At 39.4% G+C, this 18175-nt stretch overlaps 2 protein-coding genes across 5 annotated transcripts in view; one reads left to right on the plus strand and one right to left on the minus strand.

The window, feature by feature from the left end:
- Positions 1 to 1020: 1020 nt before the first annotated feature.
- Positions 1021 to 5491, minus strand: irf1b (interferon regulatory factor 1b). The gene is given in 11 exon segments (XM_051400652.1): positions 1021 to 1810; positions 2458 to 2575; positions 2777 to 2808; positions 2956 to 3045; positions 3048 to 3071; positions 3196 to 3319; positions 3537 to 3577; positions 3761 to 3928; positions 4034 to 4133; positions 4511 to 4603; positions 5324 to 5491. Coding segments are annotated over 10 exon segments (897 nt in total). The 5' UTR covers positions 4598 to 4603; positions 5324 to 5491; the 3' UTR covers positions 1021 to 1697.
- A 6497-nt stretch (positions 5492 to 11988) lies between these two features.
- acsl6 (acyl-CoA synthetase long chain family member 6) overlaps positions 11989 to 18175 on the plus strand; it is a 37597-nt gene continuing 31410 nt past the window's right edge. Inside the window, exons 1-2 of one of the 4 annotated variants that reach the window (XM_051400623.1) lie at positions 11989 to 12007; positions 12188 to 12285. Coding sequence is in view for 2 of the 4 variants with exons in the window: in XM_051400621.1 (XP_051256581.1) it covers positions 13539 to 13584 (46 nt within the window). In the remaining 2 variants the exon portion in view is untranslated. Of the gene's footprint in view, positions 12008 to 12187; positions 12286 to 13246; positions 13585 to 16989; positions 17009 to 18175 lie in introns of those variants that run through there. The other 3 variants (XM_051400621.1, XM_051400622.1, XM_051400624.1) reach the window with 3 other exon arrangements.

Below are 18175 nucleotides of genomic sequence, written 5' to 3' on the forward strand. Positions count from 1 at the left end.
AGATCTCCATCAGGGAGAAAAAAGGTTTAGATTTCTACGGGTCAGGGATTTAGAGATGCAGTTTGATTCATGTTACTGTTAAATCAGGGAGCCACTGTCTCTAGTCTCTAGCTGCTTTGTTGTATTTTTTATGCTTTAATCTTATTAGCTTTTTTAAATTATCCCTTGGCTTCACCTGAGAATAACAAAGAAGTTTTTGCAGGACATGTTCATTAGTCTCTGTCTATCACCATTAAAGGTCTAGTGTGTAGGGTTTCGTGGCATTAAAAACGGTGTGGTTGCAACTTTTGTTGCTGAATACCAGATCAGGTTTGAGTTTTAGATTATGTTATCCTTGTAGGCCTTTTTTACCACCTGTGGGACATCAAATTTATGTGTGACTTATTTCAGTGCCTTTTCACCCGACTTCTCTCCCCAGTTAAAATAACACATAATGATCACTTCCTTCCCTGAGCAGCATTCCCTATTTGACACAGATTTTGCACAGGGCTGTCACTACACTTCAGTGAGGATAAAAGACATTTGCTGTGATGTTCAGACAAATATATTCTAGGTCAAACAGACCATTTGATCTCTTAACATGATATCTGTCATGTAAAACCACCCACCTCTACCCGCAGTTTGATAACTTAGGTCATAACCAATTTTTTTGTGGAAAAAACTGTAAATAAGTAGTACTGATTGCTGTGTGATGATTTTTGCACTTGGTTATTCAAATAATCATGTACGGTATGTTGTGAAGACTTGGACTCAGATAATTTGACTTTTTCCATTACGCCCTTTAATTTGCCACTGGAGGGAAATCTGTTGGTCAGAGCAGGGGTCAGTTTACATATCGGTGCTGCTAAGGCTGACTTTAGTTCAGGGCCTTACTGAAGGACACTTCAGTTTCAGGGGTTATCCTTGCTCATACACCCAGTAAATGTTATTGATTTCATTACAACAGAGCACTGTAAGTTATTTATATCTGCTCACTAAAAACTTAAACCCCTTTGTTTTAATAAGAAAGAGTCATATTCATTCACATTTAGATTTTTTATTTCTTTTATAAAAAACACACAAACAAAACACTATATACAGTAATTTACAATTGTCTTATAAACGTATGACTTTGAAGTAGAGCTTTCACCAGAAGAGGTTTACGATGCATTTTTATCCCTTAAAGTAAAATAACTTTTGCACATAACGGAGAAAAAAATATATATTTTATGGGATGATACTAAACATTAACAATGATGCAAAATGTTGAGCACACTAAATATAATCCAATTTGCATTTTGAAGTATTGGCTACCTCATATGTATTCATGGCTTAGTATGAGTATATCTTCATGGACTGCCTGAGCAAAACAGATTTATGTGCTATTGCAACTCATTGTCACAAAAAACTGAGCACCAACATGTCTTGAACCAGCCAAAAACATAGAGAATGAAAAGCATGTAAGTTCCTCTAACAAGGCAGCGCACTTCATAGCTTCTCTTCATAACTTCACAGAAAGGTTTAAGGAGATGAGGAAAGGTCTCAGAACGTCGGACCATATGGTACGGGGGGGGTTTAGCTTAATGTTTGGAACCCGGGCCATCACAGACTGGAGGGATGATAATGGATGAGAAGAGATGTCAGATGGGAAGAATTGTGGGCAGGAAGAGCCCTTTTAAAAGTCCAAAGTGTCACTGCACTGTCCTGTCCTGAAGCTTTCAGTACAGGACTGAGGGGATCTGTTGGTAAAAGCTGTTCCAGAGGTTGTCTGTGGGATTTTGGAACTCTGTGCCCAAAGTAAGGTACTGAGGTGGCATGTCGTCTATTTCATCTGCAAAACAAACAGAGGAAATACAAGGTCAGGATGGTAATGAAGAACATGTATTGCTAACCTGAAAAATGAAACACCTCAACAATAGACAAATTTCAAGGGGGGAGTCTTAAAAATGAGAGAGCAAATACCTTTCACGATGTCATTGTTATGTAATTAGGGTTGTCTCAAGACTCGGTTTGTGTTATGAACTTGGACTTTGATGTGGACATTTATCAGGCTGACAGAGTCTAATAAAACATGCTACCTGCCATGATACCCCAGCCTCTGCTGCATTCATGTTGACCCCTCTTTTGTAAACCTGTCTCTTGTGAGTTGTTTAACTTTATTAAAGTAAAATACTATTGCACTGGAGTAGCTCTTTAATAGTTAGAGCTGCTTTACTTGACTTTACTCAACTTCAAAAATTTTGGAATGAATACTCTATAAAGGCAATATCCTTTACACACCAGTACATTATCTACATGCAGAGACAGACATGTTTAATAGTGTTTAGGACATAGATCTATACTGACTTACATGCTAATTTCAACTATAGCTACATTTACACCTAGATTTTACACTTAAATTACCAACATGGAGTGTCTTAAGACATTATGTTGCAGATTAATTTTGAGACATCTGAACTATCAACTAGCAACATTTACCTGAGGAAGATTCACTCCACTGGCTTCCTGGACTGGTGCATGCTTCATTGCTCAGGAACCCCTTGCAGTCTAAACTGCTTGACAGCAAGAATGAGTCTTTCTCCAGTTGCTGGCAAATCTGAAAGAGCAACACTGGACTCAGTATGGCTATAATCGTTTGCACAACTGGAGTTTTCCAACTCCAAACAGTCTATAATAATCAATCTTATTGTTTGGGGTATTATTACACAAGCCGAACAGGCAGAATAAGACAAACATGGGTATTCCTTCCAATGAAAAATGCATGCTGTTAAGAGTAGGAACCAAAGACAATGCTTACCTGAATAATCTCGTCGTTGGCAGAGTCGTAATCTGGAAGATCACAGCAAATAGAATGGGAGAGAAAGGAAATACATGAGTATGGCATTGTGATATTGCTATGTCTGTTTGAATTTACTTAATTTCACTTGGTCCTAAAGCATTTATTTAGCAAGTATGCAATATGTGTTGTTGTCGTACCAGGGCTGTGGTCAGGAGAAACTTCAAATCTTTGGTGGAAGTTGTTGTTGCTATAGCTCTCAGGCTCGATGTCAACTGGCCAGTCAGGAACTCAGATGGAGCCACAAACATGAATTCTGCAAAGATGGCAAACAATAGCATTAATAAACTTGGTGCTCCAGTTTTAAGGGGCAAATTCAAGGCAACATTTCCTACATGCAGTAACCTAAAATCTTCAACTATACATATTTTCTTCCTCACCTTGCGGCTCTGTGTTCACTGTGCTGTCGACTGTGTTCTCCTGAGTGGACAAAGTTTCTTCTGGCGCTGACTCATCCATGGGAGTCTGACTGTCCATGTCGTCCTCCATCTTGACAATTGAGCTCTGCAGAGACAGAAATAAATTAACATTCTGTGAGATTTAGGAAAAAACCACAGCAAAATTTGCAGTCATATGTCTAGCTACTGCACCAGTGCCATTAAAATGATCTGGGTCAGTGTGAGCATGACATTATTTGAATAGGCCTCTGACTATGTAACCAATAAATTTCACTTAAGTCAATATAAAAGTAGAATAGTCATAAAAAATGTACTGTATTTACCTTCTTCCTTGGCTTTGTGTCCTTTGATTTGTTTCGTTTATCTGTGCAGGTGAAAGAAAGACATTTTGATTACTTAATGCATCTTAAACGGCTCATGGCGTGATTGCAAAACAAACGGAGTAACAGAAAAAGAAAAAAAAACATCAGGAACTGAAAGATGCTGCAGAACAACGTTAATTCTTTTTTTTTAAGAATGCTTGCTCACTTCCTGTCAGTTTTCTCACCTCTAGATTTTGGGGTGGCAGGCAACATCCTGAAGACGCGCATGGCTTGGTGGCCTTTATTGATGCTCTTGTCTTTCACCTCCTCGATGTCAGGCAGTGAGTTCATTGCACAGCGGAAGTTGGCTTTCCATGTCTTTGGGTCACTGGTCTGACCTTCCACATATTTCCCTGCAGGATGCATTTTGTTTAGTTTCACACCTTTTTCATCCATAAAAACAAAAATATTCTGCGTTATTATTTGCATAGTTTAGGTGTGTGTTCATGCTGGCTCACCTGTGTGGATGGCCCACTTTTTGAACAGACATGCGTCCTTCTCCATCTCCCAGCCATGTCGAGCTGCATGCTTCCAGGGAATTGAGAACATCGTCTTATCCTGTAAGGAACAAAGACATAGAAAAATTGTGATATATTGCAAGAGGCTGCCATTCAAACTGAGCCGGCCACTGTTAACAGTTTTCTATTGCATTGCCAAAAATTATGTAAAAATATTATTTGCATAGTACAGTATCAGCAGCCACAGTAGTAACACACACACAAAATAAGGTTTTGTTTTGGTGTCTAGTGTTGGTTTAAAATATTAACTCCAACATTTATCCCAACTTCAAACAAACTACTCTAAAAGTAATATGTATATATAAGTTGTTTCACAATTATATTTCTAAATATCTATCTCTGTAAGTATTAAATATACTGACTTCACTTCAGTAACTTTACATGAACCAATCAAATTTGTTGAAATATGCCTCTCACCTTATCCACCCAATTCAGACCCGTGATGGCGTTTGAATCGATCATCTTCTCCAGCCATGGTCTCATCCTCATCCTTGACACAGGCATGTTTGCCTAAGATATGCAGGAAGAGAGGAAAAGGAGTAAGTCTTTAGATAAATGAGGAATGCTGTGCGTGATATACAGTTGTGAGAGCAAATGAACTCCCGCGTCAGTTAAGATTTACTGCTGCCTGCTGCCTGCAGGAGGAGGGTGAGAAGAGTTCACGGCCAGGGCACGTAGGCTGACCGGGGATCGGGGGCGTTTACGCGTAGGAGTAAGCGTTACTTATGAAGGTCAAAATGAACCAAAAATCATTCCCGGACTTCACTTTTATGGCTTTATCATCATAAAAGTTTTAAAATGCACATGGACTGCTATTTGCAATCCAAAACTCTTCGTGCAACATGATCCTATTCCCGCGGGTGACATTTATAGTAGTGCGCGGAGAGAGCACACGCCTCCTCCTCCACTGCTGCATGCATGCGATACACCTAAGTTCAAAAAAGTCACATAGTCCCCTGTTGAACTGATCTGTCGAGAAATTAGAGTCCTACTGCACGCATGGTGTGCAATAATTACATAAACTTTACTGTCCAAAAAAATTAAAAGCATCAGCTGGTTACATTATTTTGTTTCATGTTAGAAGCTACAAATAAATGTATCCTCCTGTACATGTATTCAAGATTTACGATATATATATATATATCCTAAGCAGCTCCCGGCAAAATAAAATGTTTAAATATGAGGCATTCCATGATAGTAGAAGTGATAAATGAATATCAAATCACTTACAGAATTTGCTTGTTGTAAGATCCGTAAAGAGGAAAATGCACAAGAAAAGTCCGATTAGTTTAAGTTTGTTCCAAAGAAGGTTCTCTTCGTCTTTGTATTATCCACTTGGACACCTATCTAGATCATCAGAAGTGGCACTGAAGACTCACAGACATCTATGCGCATTTTATAGGGTCCAATGGGTTTTCCCCGGCTGGGCGATGATGTATGCCCACTGTAAAAAAATGCCCACAAGGAAAACAAAAGTTAAAACATGTTGACTAAGAATCCTGTTTTTCAAAGAGCATGTTGAAACATTTTTACTATATAATTACCACTTAACAGATTTTTACCATTGCAAGATCATGCATATCATGTTTTTTCTTAAATTAAGTGTGCATATCGTGAATATGAGTAGAAACACAGATCACTGCAGTTAACACCAGTTTACACCACAAAATAAAAATCCTACAACTAAAGTGACTTGCACTGTAAACAGCTGATTTAACCCCTGCAGATTTGCACTTTATTCCCTCCTGTATATTTTCTAAATGACATCTGTAGACGCTCCTGGATCAAATGCTAAAATTAAGTTAAGTGAAGATAGATATCTTTTACAGCGTGTGGACGCATGCGCCGCAGTTCCCACAGTCCAGCAGTTGCCGTTTCCGAGAAATCACGTTGTTGAATGCAAGGAGGAAGTTAATAACAACACGGGTTGATTACGGCGGCTTCTTGCACGTAGGCAGTACCGGGTTCCGATCCCAAAATCTGTCACTTTCGTGTTTTTTATATATCTTGCACGTGACAATTCTGCAGACCCACTTATTAAAAGTTGAATTTGCAGGCATGGTCACACACTGCAAACTTTATCTGACTGTGATATTTACACAAAGAATGAAATGACTCTGGTTTTATTATTATATTCATGATGTATATATCAATTAGGTATTGGATTGTATCATGTGCAGAATATAGGTTTGACTATAGTAATATTAATAATAATAACTTTAATGTTTAGTAGTAGAAGTGATAGAATCTGTGATATCAAACTGTAGTGTAAGCAAATGGTACCTTATTAGAGAATATGCATAATATAAAAACATAATAAAGAGCCTAATTCCTATCTTGAACCACCTGCACACGCACGCACGCACACCCACACACACCCACACGCATTCATCCACTGACCCCACAGCCTGGTATGATAAACATCTGCCGGGACCAGCCCTTTAGTATAAACAGCAGTTCAACTGAGAAGTCAGGCATTTACAAGAAATGATGTAGTAATTTCAGCCACCGGTAGAGGCAGTGTGGTACAGGCTTTCTCACGGCGTACAGTACTATGGAGCCGTACAGCGAGGATGACAGCGGTTGAGGAGCAGTTGTAAACGGCGCGGAAGCAGCAGCTGTTTGGGCTCAACAGGACAGGGCTGCCGAGCTTTTTTAACACGCATTATCCGTCATATCTGTGGCAGTATCTCCCAAAGAAACACAACAATGTGTGCACAAAACTGCAAAGGGGAATGGCACGACATGAGCTACTGAACTATTTTATTATGCCATGATATATTCTTAAATTCGGTGCTCGGTTTTCTCAGTTCTTGCAGTTTCACAGCTCCTATGAAATGTTACATAACGGCACGGACATGCTCACACTATAGCTCTCTGGCCACCCGTGGAGTATTTGGGAAACCCCACACCAGCGCTGTGACAGCCACCGGTGCTGTCCATCTAGGGGCTTCCCGCGTGTGTGTTTGCGCTCGTGCTCGCGAGGTGAGGCTCGAGCGCGCGTCTTGGGAGGGAATAGCGGGGAGTTTTCCTGCGGAGTTTTCACCGGCAGTCGGTGCGTGGGATTTCCCGATGAAGGCACGAATCTGGATTTGCAGGGGAAAATCATCCCGATTTTTCTGAGCTATGCTTGTTGTTTTGTTCCAATGAGTTGCCGATGAGTTAATGCAGGATGGGAGAGAGAGAGAGAGAGAGAGAGAGAGAGAGAGAGAGAGAATTGAGGAATTCACTGGGTTGTGCTGACGGGAAAACACATGGAGCTGTGTAGGGGTTGTTCTCAGATCAGATTGATTGATGATTGAAAATAAATGATTTACAAAGGCTTGTGAAGGAGGATAAGCTCATAGTAGTGGTCCCCAACGTGCAAGTAGGGACCCCCAAAATAAATCTGAGGGGTCCCAAGATGATTAATCGGATAGGAGAATTTAAAATATATATCTCTTTTATACAAAATTGTGTGAATTTTTGCCTTGTAGGCCTTTAAAAATATTACAATGGACTTATACATATCATTTTAAGGGACCATAAGCCAAAGAGGTTGGGAACCGCTGTGTTATAGAAGTTTTAGAGCTTTGTTGTGATGAACCTGTTATCATAATCTTGTGCATTCTCAAATCAAAACATTTAGGTCTGTAAAGCTTTCAACCCAAATCCTCTTTATTTACATCCTAATCTTGTTTTCACACCCACTGTGACAATTGCCTGTGTATTTATTACACCCTGTCCATACAGTGATGGTAATTCTGATTATTTAGGCTACCTGCAAGGATAAGTCAGTAATTTGAGGCTTTGGAGCGAGGCAAGCAGCTTGAGCATCCAATCTCCCCCTGGACCATCTGCTTTAACAGTTCACTAACACTGGATCAAGTCAAAGCCCTCCTTAGTTAGCCTGCAATTGCACCGCAACATCTACTTTCTTCAGATAACATGTCTTACCCTATTTGATCTGAATTTTAGGGCAAATTTTAATGGGCCAATTGTGCTGAATCATAACACATTAGTGTTGCATACTGGCTTTTTACCAGTTTGTTGCCCAAAGGTTTCAATTTGTTTTAACTTGTCTTCTATTTCTGGGTACTGCAGGCCTTACCATCACTGTTTAAGTTCTGAGGTTGTTTTGTGTGCATATTTATAAGTCAAACCACACAGGGTTGGTTTTTTTTTCGTTTTTTTTGTTGAACTGTCATCAGTTGACATTTTGGTTCCTCCTTGGCCTCCGTTTTTGTTTTCTTCTCGTTCTTTTCTCACACAAGAAATATCTGTCTGACACACAGTCATTTGGTAAAGTAAAAAATGTATTGCTTTATTTTACGGATTTGTAATCATTTTCTAATGATTTCCAAGAAGTCCTGGAAAAAACTATGTGTACTAATTGAACACTATCTCTATTTTCCCTTAAATTATTACCAAATACATATCTTGAAACATTTTGTAGGAAAACATATAGGCTAATAAAGCATTACTAGTAAAAAAAAAAGACAACTGAAAACTCAGTCCTCTCAAATCAATCAATCTATTTTTGCCCCATCATTTTAAATTGGCATAGCATTTCCTTAACCTTTGACTTTTTTCTGTTTTTCTTTTTCTTTTTCTGTTATTGTGATTCTGGTGGAGAGAGAAGATGAGAGGGAGAAGAATTAACAGTGGAAAACAGAGGCACAAGATAAACAAAGGATGTGAAAAGAGTGCTACAAATATATTATTGCAACAAATTCAATGATGTATGCATGCAGTTAACAGACATGAATTGACATGTCACGTTTCCACTTTTGAGACAGACACCCCTCAGCCCAGTCACACGCAAATTACATCATCACTGCAGGTTTCAAGGTTTTTCTCAAGTGACTTTAAAGTTTAGCACCACCCTCAGCCCAATAAGTGTACTGTGTGTGAAACAGTTCCACAAGTGACTCACTGCACCATCCAATAAATCCATCAAGCGCAGACTAGTTTTGTCTGAGCTGTTGCAGTGGAAACTTTTTTAAAAGTAATAATAAGCAGTGGTGGAAATAGTTTTCAGTTTCTTTTCTTAAGTGAAAAAAAAAACAATTCCACAATGTAAAAATATTCCATCAAGAGTCAAAGTTTTTCATTTAAAACGGTGCTATTGATAAAAGTATAGCTGTTTTCTCAATTCAATTTACTTTAAGTTTTAAAAGTAAAAGTAGTAACTCTGATATAATAAATGATATTATAAATGCATGTTGTCTTGGCCCCTTCACTCTTGTCACTATCGATTAAAGGCAATAAAATCCCCCAAAACATATTTTTAAAAAGAAAGAATAAAAAAAGTTGTGCTGCATACATTTAAATTCATTTCTCAGACTTTTCTGATTTTTTTTCCTTTTTTGTGAAAAAGTGTTTACCTCTTAGGACCCCAAATAGTTTTCAAATTGTCAAATTTAATTGAAACAGTGTGACAGTGGAACTGCAAACAACTCATAGATGTCTGAAATTATTATTATTATTATTATTATTATTATTATTATTATTATTATTATTATTATTATTTAATAAGCTTATGATTTTTTTTACTAGATTAAATATAGTGAGAAAAAAGTACAATATCTTACTCTGGATTGTATATATACTCAGGAACAAGTGTCCTTAAGTGCAGTATTTGACTAACCGTACTAGACTGTAATAAGTTGGTAAGATGCCTAAAAAGGGAGTGAGTTTAAGTTTAACCCCAGTGCCTAAAGATTGCTGTAAAAGATGTGTTTATGGATTCTGAGTAAACCTACGGTCTTTCCATCAGAACATGAGAACAAACATGAGAGTGGCTGTAACATAACATGACATAACATGCAAACAGGTAACGGTGCTGTTCTCCAGGCAGCTTTTGTTTCTCATCATCACAAACATACTGAGAGAGTAACTCGGTTTCCTTCTCATGTTTTTCTCAGTGCACAAGGTTTCGGGGGCTCATAGGATGTGAATCATAACATTCATGTTTCTTGCTGGTTTCATCTGTGTTTCTTCTTGTTTGTTGTTAGGGGTGTTTTTTGGTGACTATTTTAAGTGTGTCCACATGTTGTTTCACGACAGAGGAAACTAAACTAAACCAAGTCAATTTAGGAGACTACAATTTAGGAGACTACAACACCGGTGCCCTCTTCTGCTTCAACTCTGTGTAACTTCTGTTAGTCTGAGACTTGTTGGATACTCCCCAACCTCAGACTGCTCATCAAACTGTATGCCGTAGCCCTAAAATAAACTAAGCTCACACTGTGAAAAGCATTAGCATTACAGGGAAGTAAGTTAGTTCTCTAAGTTGGTATGTGGTTACTAATTAAACCCATGTTGGAGCGGGAACAGAGATAGCAAATAAATATCTGGGTCAAAGTGATGTCATGCTCCTGGTCACTGTTTTGTACCTTTAGGGCTGTAAAACATTGTTGAAACGTATGGTAAGATACAGGAACCAGAGACACATGTCAATCTGTCTTGTAGATTTAAGCACAATCTATTAAATTATGTTACTTTTATGCCACCACTATATTTTAATCTCTTGCCTTCAACAGGTCTTAACACAGATATATAACTCAGGTTATTTGTCATTTCTACACTGGTGGACATCTGTTTTGTATATATATAAAGGTCATGTATGTAACATAGATATATTTTCATTGGTGTATAATCACCTGAATATAGGAATCATTATGTTTTCATTACCTTAGAATGAGTTTTTTTTTGTCTACAGATGCCACAGGTGGCCTTTCATGGAGTCTGCCATCTTATACTGCCAAGTAAATTATCATAAGGGATCAGACAATTGTATTATCGTGCAGTTGATACATAAGTATAAATGCTGTGTTCCAATATATTTATTTGATAACTTTAGTTACTAGTTACTTTGCAGATTCAGATTTATATACATAGAAAATGTATGTAACATGTAAATGTTCAGCTGTAATATTATAGGTTGAGATAACATAAACTGTTAAGACTTTATGGAAATTCAAAAGCTGCCCAGCAGTATATAAAGTGGCTTAAAATAGCTCAAACTTTACCAGCAGCAATATTAAAGTGATGATTACACATTCATGCATCAATAATTATAATCCAATAATATAATATACTGTACATGATGATATTGTCCATTCTGTATAATGAGTACTTTTAGCACTATTTTTGATGTAGTAAAATTTAACTTGACAAGTAAAAGCATGACTTTTGCTTTTAGAAATTTATATTATTTCTTTATTTAGTATTTCTACACTCAGGTATTGCTATTTTTACTAATGGAAAATATCTGACTACTTCCCTAAGCCACTCTAAGGCAAATTACTAATTTATGTCTTCTCAGTATTACATTTTTTTGATAAAAATCACAGATTTTATTCTACCATACGAGTGCTGTTTGCCATGTTGAACCACTATGTTTCTACAGTAGCTCAGAAGGGACAAACCAAACCCTGGCAACAGACAGGCATGTTCATGTTTTTAGTGCATTTTGTGTGACTTGTGACCTGTAGATTAATTTATACATCATAAAATTAAAACTAAAATCAAACATAATTCATTAACTCATAAAATATAGCCATAGGTGTTTACTGGACAAGGACTATAAGCCAGTTAAGCCATGCGTTATGTAAGAAAATGACATTTTCACCTTGAAACATAAGGAATCCTCAATTTATTACCATCCTGTCAGAAAAGGAATATGGAAAGTTATTTATCCCTTTTGACCCCTGACCGTAACCCCAACCTCACATATCTGTCGAAATATGATAACATTTAAGATTCTTTAAGTGTTTTACATAATGACCTGTTTTTTAGTTTTCTTACTCAGCAGATTTTTATTTGTCTTGTGTGTACTTTGATCACATTGCAAAATAAATAAACTGAGTAATCAATGCTCCCACCTAAACCACATTCACTCTCCTGATGTTCCAGCTGGCAAGATCACAGGTAACTCAGTTAAGATTTACAACCTACATTGAAATAGAAAGACAGCTTGTAATTTGATTATTTCTCCTCCTTGTATATCTGTTTCACCATTTCCCTCCTCCTTCATCAATGAACAGTTTGGCAGTTTGTCTCAGTACACCCAATCATTCTTTGCCTCTGTCTTGTGTGTATTCACTGCAGTGGGATTGGAGAAGAAAAATAAGAAGAACGCGAAAGTGACGGGAGGCACTGCTGGAAGAGACAGATTAGAGGTCCTGACAAATCACCCATTTAATAAGGTCAGTCAAATGACAGCAGCACAATAAGACAACAAGCATGTCAGCCACATGGAGACACTTGTAAGTCAGATGAGTGAATTTATAGGACACATACTAGATAGATATGGTTCATTGCATGCTTTTAATTTGAAATATTCATATTCATGTGCCTGTTGCTGCACTCAAAATGGGGCATGAGGCATTAAAGGTGCCATAATATTCAGAATTCCCTATATAAAAAATGTTTTTCTTCAAATTATTAGAGTTACTGGATGAAATGTTGTTTAATTAGATTCATTAGCCCCTCACAGACAGGTCAAATAAAAGCCAGTCAAGACTAAAATCATCAGTCTGAAGGTACTTGAGATAAAAAATCACTTTGGATGTAACCACGGAAGTGCCAGTGGGTCAAACAGTGATCTCCCTAATGCGCAAATAAACCAAAATAAACAATCATTTTAAATTGAATGTAAAATTCAGATATTTTTTATGTCCTCTCTCGTTCTCATCCATGCTATCACTCACACTGCCTCTGTCACTTTGTCAGTCCCTCTCAAGGTTACTTTAGTTCATTGGGAGTGTCTTATTGTACCACGTGATCCTGATGCAAAGTTACTCAAAGCTGTGCTCAGCTGCAGGGACGTCAAGCCGGCATGGTGTGATGTACCATGGGCTAAAAATAACACAGCTTCCTTTTGATATAAAACACATATTTATAACGTTTAAAACACACGAAAATACCCGGATGCGAGCTGTACTTAAAATAATATTGATTCGTTTTATATTATAGAAAAGGATCATTTACGTGCACCAATTCATAGCTTTTAGGAACAAGCTTCACCAAATTTCACAATTTACAATAAATACGAGCATTAAATGAAGATTTGGTTAATCCGTTTGCATCCAGAATAGAAATGTCATCCCCGGTAACCTTGGCGTCGATCGCATCTTCCTGTCCGACCTATAAACCTTTTTATTTCAGCAGGGGTGTCTGCCATTGCGCAGCAGCCAACTAGGTGAAGGAGGAAGGATGCTTCAGTAGGCCGTTGGGGTCTGTTTCTTCATTCAGCACGGTCCGTTCTCCAGTGAAACCTGCTGGACATCGCCATCCCCCTGCCCAGATCCCCCACTGAGGTCTGTCTCAGATATATTGTCGCCCCCCCCACCCCACCCCACCCCCTCCTTAATCTCCCAGATTGTCGGCGACTTGCTGCAGTCGATGCTGCAGTTTTGAGCCGCTCCTGCACCGGGACCGCTGACTCAATGAGAAAGACATGCTCGCATTCGTTTTGGTCTCTGGGTCGCTCTGGATTATATTAGGTGAGTTTTAAACCTCTGTTCGTGTTTCTCATTCGCTTTGATGATTATATATTTATATATTTTTGCGTCTCAGGGCTGTGGCTACAGGGCGATGCACCTGTCGAAGAGGCTGAGGCGCATTGTGTGTCATTCACTGCCGGCTTTTTCATTCATCGAGAGCTGTGGCATTTCTGTTGTTTTTACACCGCGTATTTCCGTCGAGGGTTTAATCATGCTTTACTGCTGCAGTTGGCGCTTCACCTGCAAGCCAGTGACGCCGGTGATATTTTATTTTTATATTTTTTACCCCCCTCCCCAGACAACACGTGTATGAGCCCAACCTCAATGCAAACGTGTAGCATCTCAGTTTAACAGGCTCTAGCTGCAACCACAGTGCTTGCATTTCTTTCTGCTCCGGCAGTTTATTAGAGCAACATCGAGGGATGCTTCCAGGTTGGCTTTACCTTTAATCGGGTACAGTGGGGTTGGACATGCTGCCATGCGGCTGAATGCATGTGGGTCATTCTGCACATCACTGGTTTCCTTTATTTTCGTGTCGAAGTTGTGTGTTTTATGTTGAGAATCCAACACTTAATGAAAGGACTGATCCCACTTTAAGCCAAACGGGATAAAACGTGTGCATTTGAGACCGGCCAGCTGCTAAGGTCGTGTGACATTGTGCGTAGAAACCGGACACACGTCATTAAAAAAAAAACCCCTATTAGGGAACAGCCTGTCTTTCACGACCTCTCCGGTGTGGCTCATGTTTCCTCCACAACGAGGCTGTACAACCATCCCTCTATCATGCTTTTATTTCAAATACAACACGTTAGTTTGTCAAGAAGCCGGGTGTGAAACTCAGCTTCTTTTTTTGTCTGTGATGTCCTCCGCCATGTCTCAGTGATGGAGGGAGGGGAGGATGATGAGGATGAGGAAGGGTGACGCGCTTGAAATGACTGCAGCTGATTGGACGGAGCTGTCCAGGAGAGAGGGGTGCTGAAAATCCTGCGGCCTACCGGCAAACTAGAGAGCTCAGCTTGCTCACCCGCTCCTACCGACACCACCCCCACCCCGGTTTACAGAGCGGGGTTTAGGGGCATCGAATCGGTTCAGAGACACGATCGTTGACCTCTAGTCGTCTTTATGTATACGCAAGGAGATTTTAAAAAGATATAATCCTTTCAAAATGTGTTCACAGTAGTGTTACAGACCAGATTAGAGGCGTGCTGCACGTCGCGGAGGGTTATTGCTTTTACGCAATGTGTTATGAAATAAAACAGTGTAAATGTTTAGTGGGGGATTTCTTTTAATGGATCGCGGTGGTAGATTACATGTAAGCCTTAGTTGGAATGATAAATAGGCCTGGGTGTAATTATTTAACCCGTCGCCAAAGAGTATAGGTCTTCAGCAGCAGCTGCACTGCATGGTTGCTTAGTGACGAACAACCAGTAACAGTTTGGATTTTGGTTGGTGCATTAATATTAAAATCTGCTGTTACAGGGTTGCAGGTGCTGTATGTTTAATCACTTACGCAGCCAATCGGAACTGAACCCAAAAAACGGTTTCAAACAGACAAAATAAAAAAATAAAAAACAAACAGTGAAGCTGAAAAGGGCCCCTTGGGGGAGATTCATGACACCTTTAACCTGTCATCACATCACCACAACACCCTGCTGCTCCTCAATATAAATAATTGATTTTAATTACTATATAGTGCAGCCCTACACAGCTTGTAAACCTATTCTTTTTCCCTCCTCAATATTTAATCAAAATCGCCCCACCCTTTGTCAGAAAAACAACCAATGATGTTTCAGTGTTCAAGGATGTAAACTCCTTAACATTAACATGACACAAGGCCCGTGACCAGGAGAGGAATAATGACTTGTAACTGAATGACTCTTAAGTGACATGTTGCCTTTTTGTCATTCAAACCACTTTTTGGATGGTATTGAATAGAGAGTGTAACAAGACGGAAGGAGAGTCAAAGGGATTGTGAAATTGCAAATTAAAGACACACTGCATGACCGCACAATACGACCGAATTGAGCTGAGTGTTGCCTGCTGTGTTATAAATGTCTGTCATTATGCACTTGCACTAGTGTGAGGACTTATGAAGTTCCAAAACCAATTCTCGTACAGTTACATGTCTGTATTCTGCAACAATCTTACGCCAGCGTATGATCTACTTTACACTCACTCTAAAGTCTCAACCCTGGTGTAATCAATAATATCAGCCAGTCTGGGTGCTCTCAGATCCAAATGGCAGCTTTCCCCCTGAGTGACTTTTTGCTGTTTCAGCATTCAGTGTATCCTCTTCCTCATATTGTGGGATGCTGGGCAGTAATGGCTCAACCTAAAGTGCTGAACCAGGTCTGTGTGCCAATCACGTGCTCAAGTAGTTCTCTTACAGATCCGTCTTCAGAGTAATGCACCATGCACAATGTTGATTTTTGTTTATAGTCCTGCTCCAGATAAAAAAAATCCAATCTTCACAGGTTTACTACTGATATAATGGGGCCCTGTGGGGGAAAAAATCCTTCAGGAAGCCTTGTTTAATACGTTTGATTTCATAATTTCCTCATTCCTCAAAAATGATCAGTGGAAGAAGTAGTAATATGTTACTGTTAGCCTGGTGGTTTTAAGCCGTTTTGACTCTCACATCCTTATAAAAGTTGCCTACAAAGGCCCCGTGACCGGATGCATACGTACAGTAGTGAAAAAATGTAAGTGGTTTAATTGGTTTTCACTTTCAGCTTGAACTGTGAACCAAATAATTGAACACTGACATCTGCATTAATCATACAAATATATCAGATTAATATAGCAAAAAGAAATTGTTTTTCCGTGCCTTTTCTACCCATAAATCATATTTCGTCCATGAAAAACAAAAGTCAGACTGACATTTACAGGCCTACCTCCACTCTCACTTTGATAGTCAAATCAAAGTGGAAGCAGCTTCATTTAGTGTTGTTGTGTGTAATTTGTTTAAATTTGTTAAAACATAAGTGTTTATTTCCATATGTGTGCCTACACCTGTATGTATATTGTCTGTCACTGTGCCAGAGTGTGTAGCATTTAGCAAAGGAGAAGATGAGCGCTGCATGTTTAAGTAGGGGGAGGGTGTCAGAGAGAGAGAAAGAGAGAGAGTGGTGGAGGGAGGGAGGGGTGGGTGGGTGTGGTGAGAGAGCGCAACGTCTGTCGAGCTGAGGGTGGTGTGATACGGAGGCCAGCCAGGCCCAAACTAGGCCAAAACGCATCTCGCTGCCTTCCCCTTGCTTGCCTCAGCTTAATCTGGCCAGCGGCAATGGGAAGGTAATCACTAGTTTGCACAGGGCGATGTGATATTCGCCTGAGGACCCTTGACACACCACACACACATACACATACACATATACACAGACACACATCACACCTCACCGGCTTCCTGGCTGCCTCCGACGCCTTTGTAAGTGCCACTGCCTAGACCACAGCTGCTTTAACCCTTCTGCAATGCAATGACAGTTTAGATCTCTCTAGCTTTTGCTTGCTCTGTATGTCTCTTTTTACTTTTGCTTTACACTGGTGAACCTTTGTTATACATATATATATATTATTATATATATATATTAACAGTCCTTCCTGCTTAATTCATCCCTAGTACTTCTTTCCTCTGCAGCTTGTATCAGTATCTGATTTTATTTCATGAATGATAACTGCAATTACCTGTTGTGCTGTGTTTCACTACAGAAAGAGGAAATGGCTGTTTCACTGGGTGTAACGGTGTCTGTACAATTATGCCTTAGAGGCAGTGACAGGAAGAAGTTGTGGTTAGACTCCTTGAGTGTGTTCTATGTAGAGGAATGGCACACAGCGATAAGAATGAGTGGTTAAGAAAAGAGTGAGAGACTAGGTGCTGTGCAAGGCTGATTAAGCATTGGAGGTTAAAATAGCAAAAAAAAAAAAAACAGATGGAGTGCATTGAAGTGAGTGAAGGAAACTTAAACAATAAGAGAAGAACAAGAGAATGCAGAGTAGGATGTCTTTAAATAGAGTGCGGTAGTGAGGTTACTACTGGTCATCCGTCTCTGTGCTAATAGGCTGTAATCTCCCCACGCTGGACTCTAATCATTGGTGACGGCCCTCAGATGGGCCGATGGGGTGGGACTAAAGGACGAAGGGTTGCATTTCCTCCGCTTTAAGCCTCAGAGGTCACAGGAAGTCTGGCTGGCCCATTCACAAGCCTACATCCCTGCATAGCTTGCAGTCCTCATGCTGCACCAAAATCTTTGCTAAGTGGAATCTTCCTGAGAGAGGAAGAGAAGGGCAATAGAAATGTACAACTGAGGAGCTGCTGTATTAAGCAAGCTTTGGCGCAGCAGTGTTTCCTAGCTAGAAATCAATATTTTTACACGTTTTTACTCATGTTATTTAAATGGACTGAATAAAGTGTTGTTTCACAGGTCCTCAGAGAAGCGACTATTCAGAGGCACTTAAGATGCCATTTGTGGGGACGTAACGTGTTCAGTATGAAGTCAGTCAAATGCCCTTCCCAAAACACTGGTACTTCTGGGACACATTTAGCTTTTAATGTGAGTGGTTACAGCTGGAAATTTTCTTTTGCTCCTTGCAATTC

The sequence above is a fragment of the Dicentrarchus labrax genome, unplaced genomic scaffold (assembly GCF_905237075.1).
Source record: "Dicentrarchus labrax unplaced genomic scaffold, dlabrax2021, whole genome shotgun sequence".
Taxonomy (NCBI): Eukaryota; Metazoa; Chordata; class Actinopteri; family Moronidae; genus Dicentrarchus; species Dicentrarchus labrax.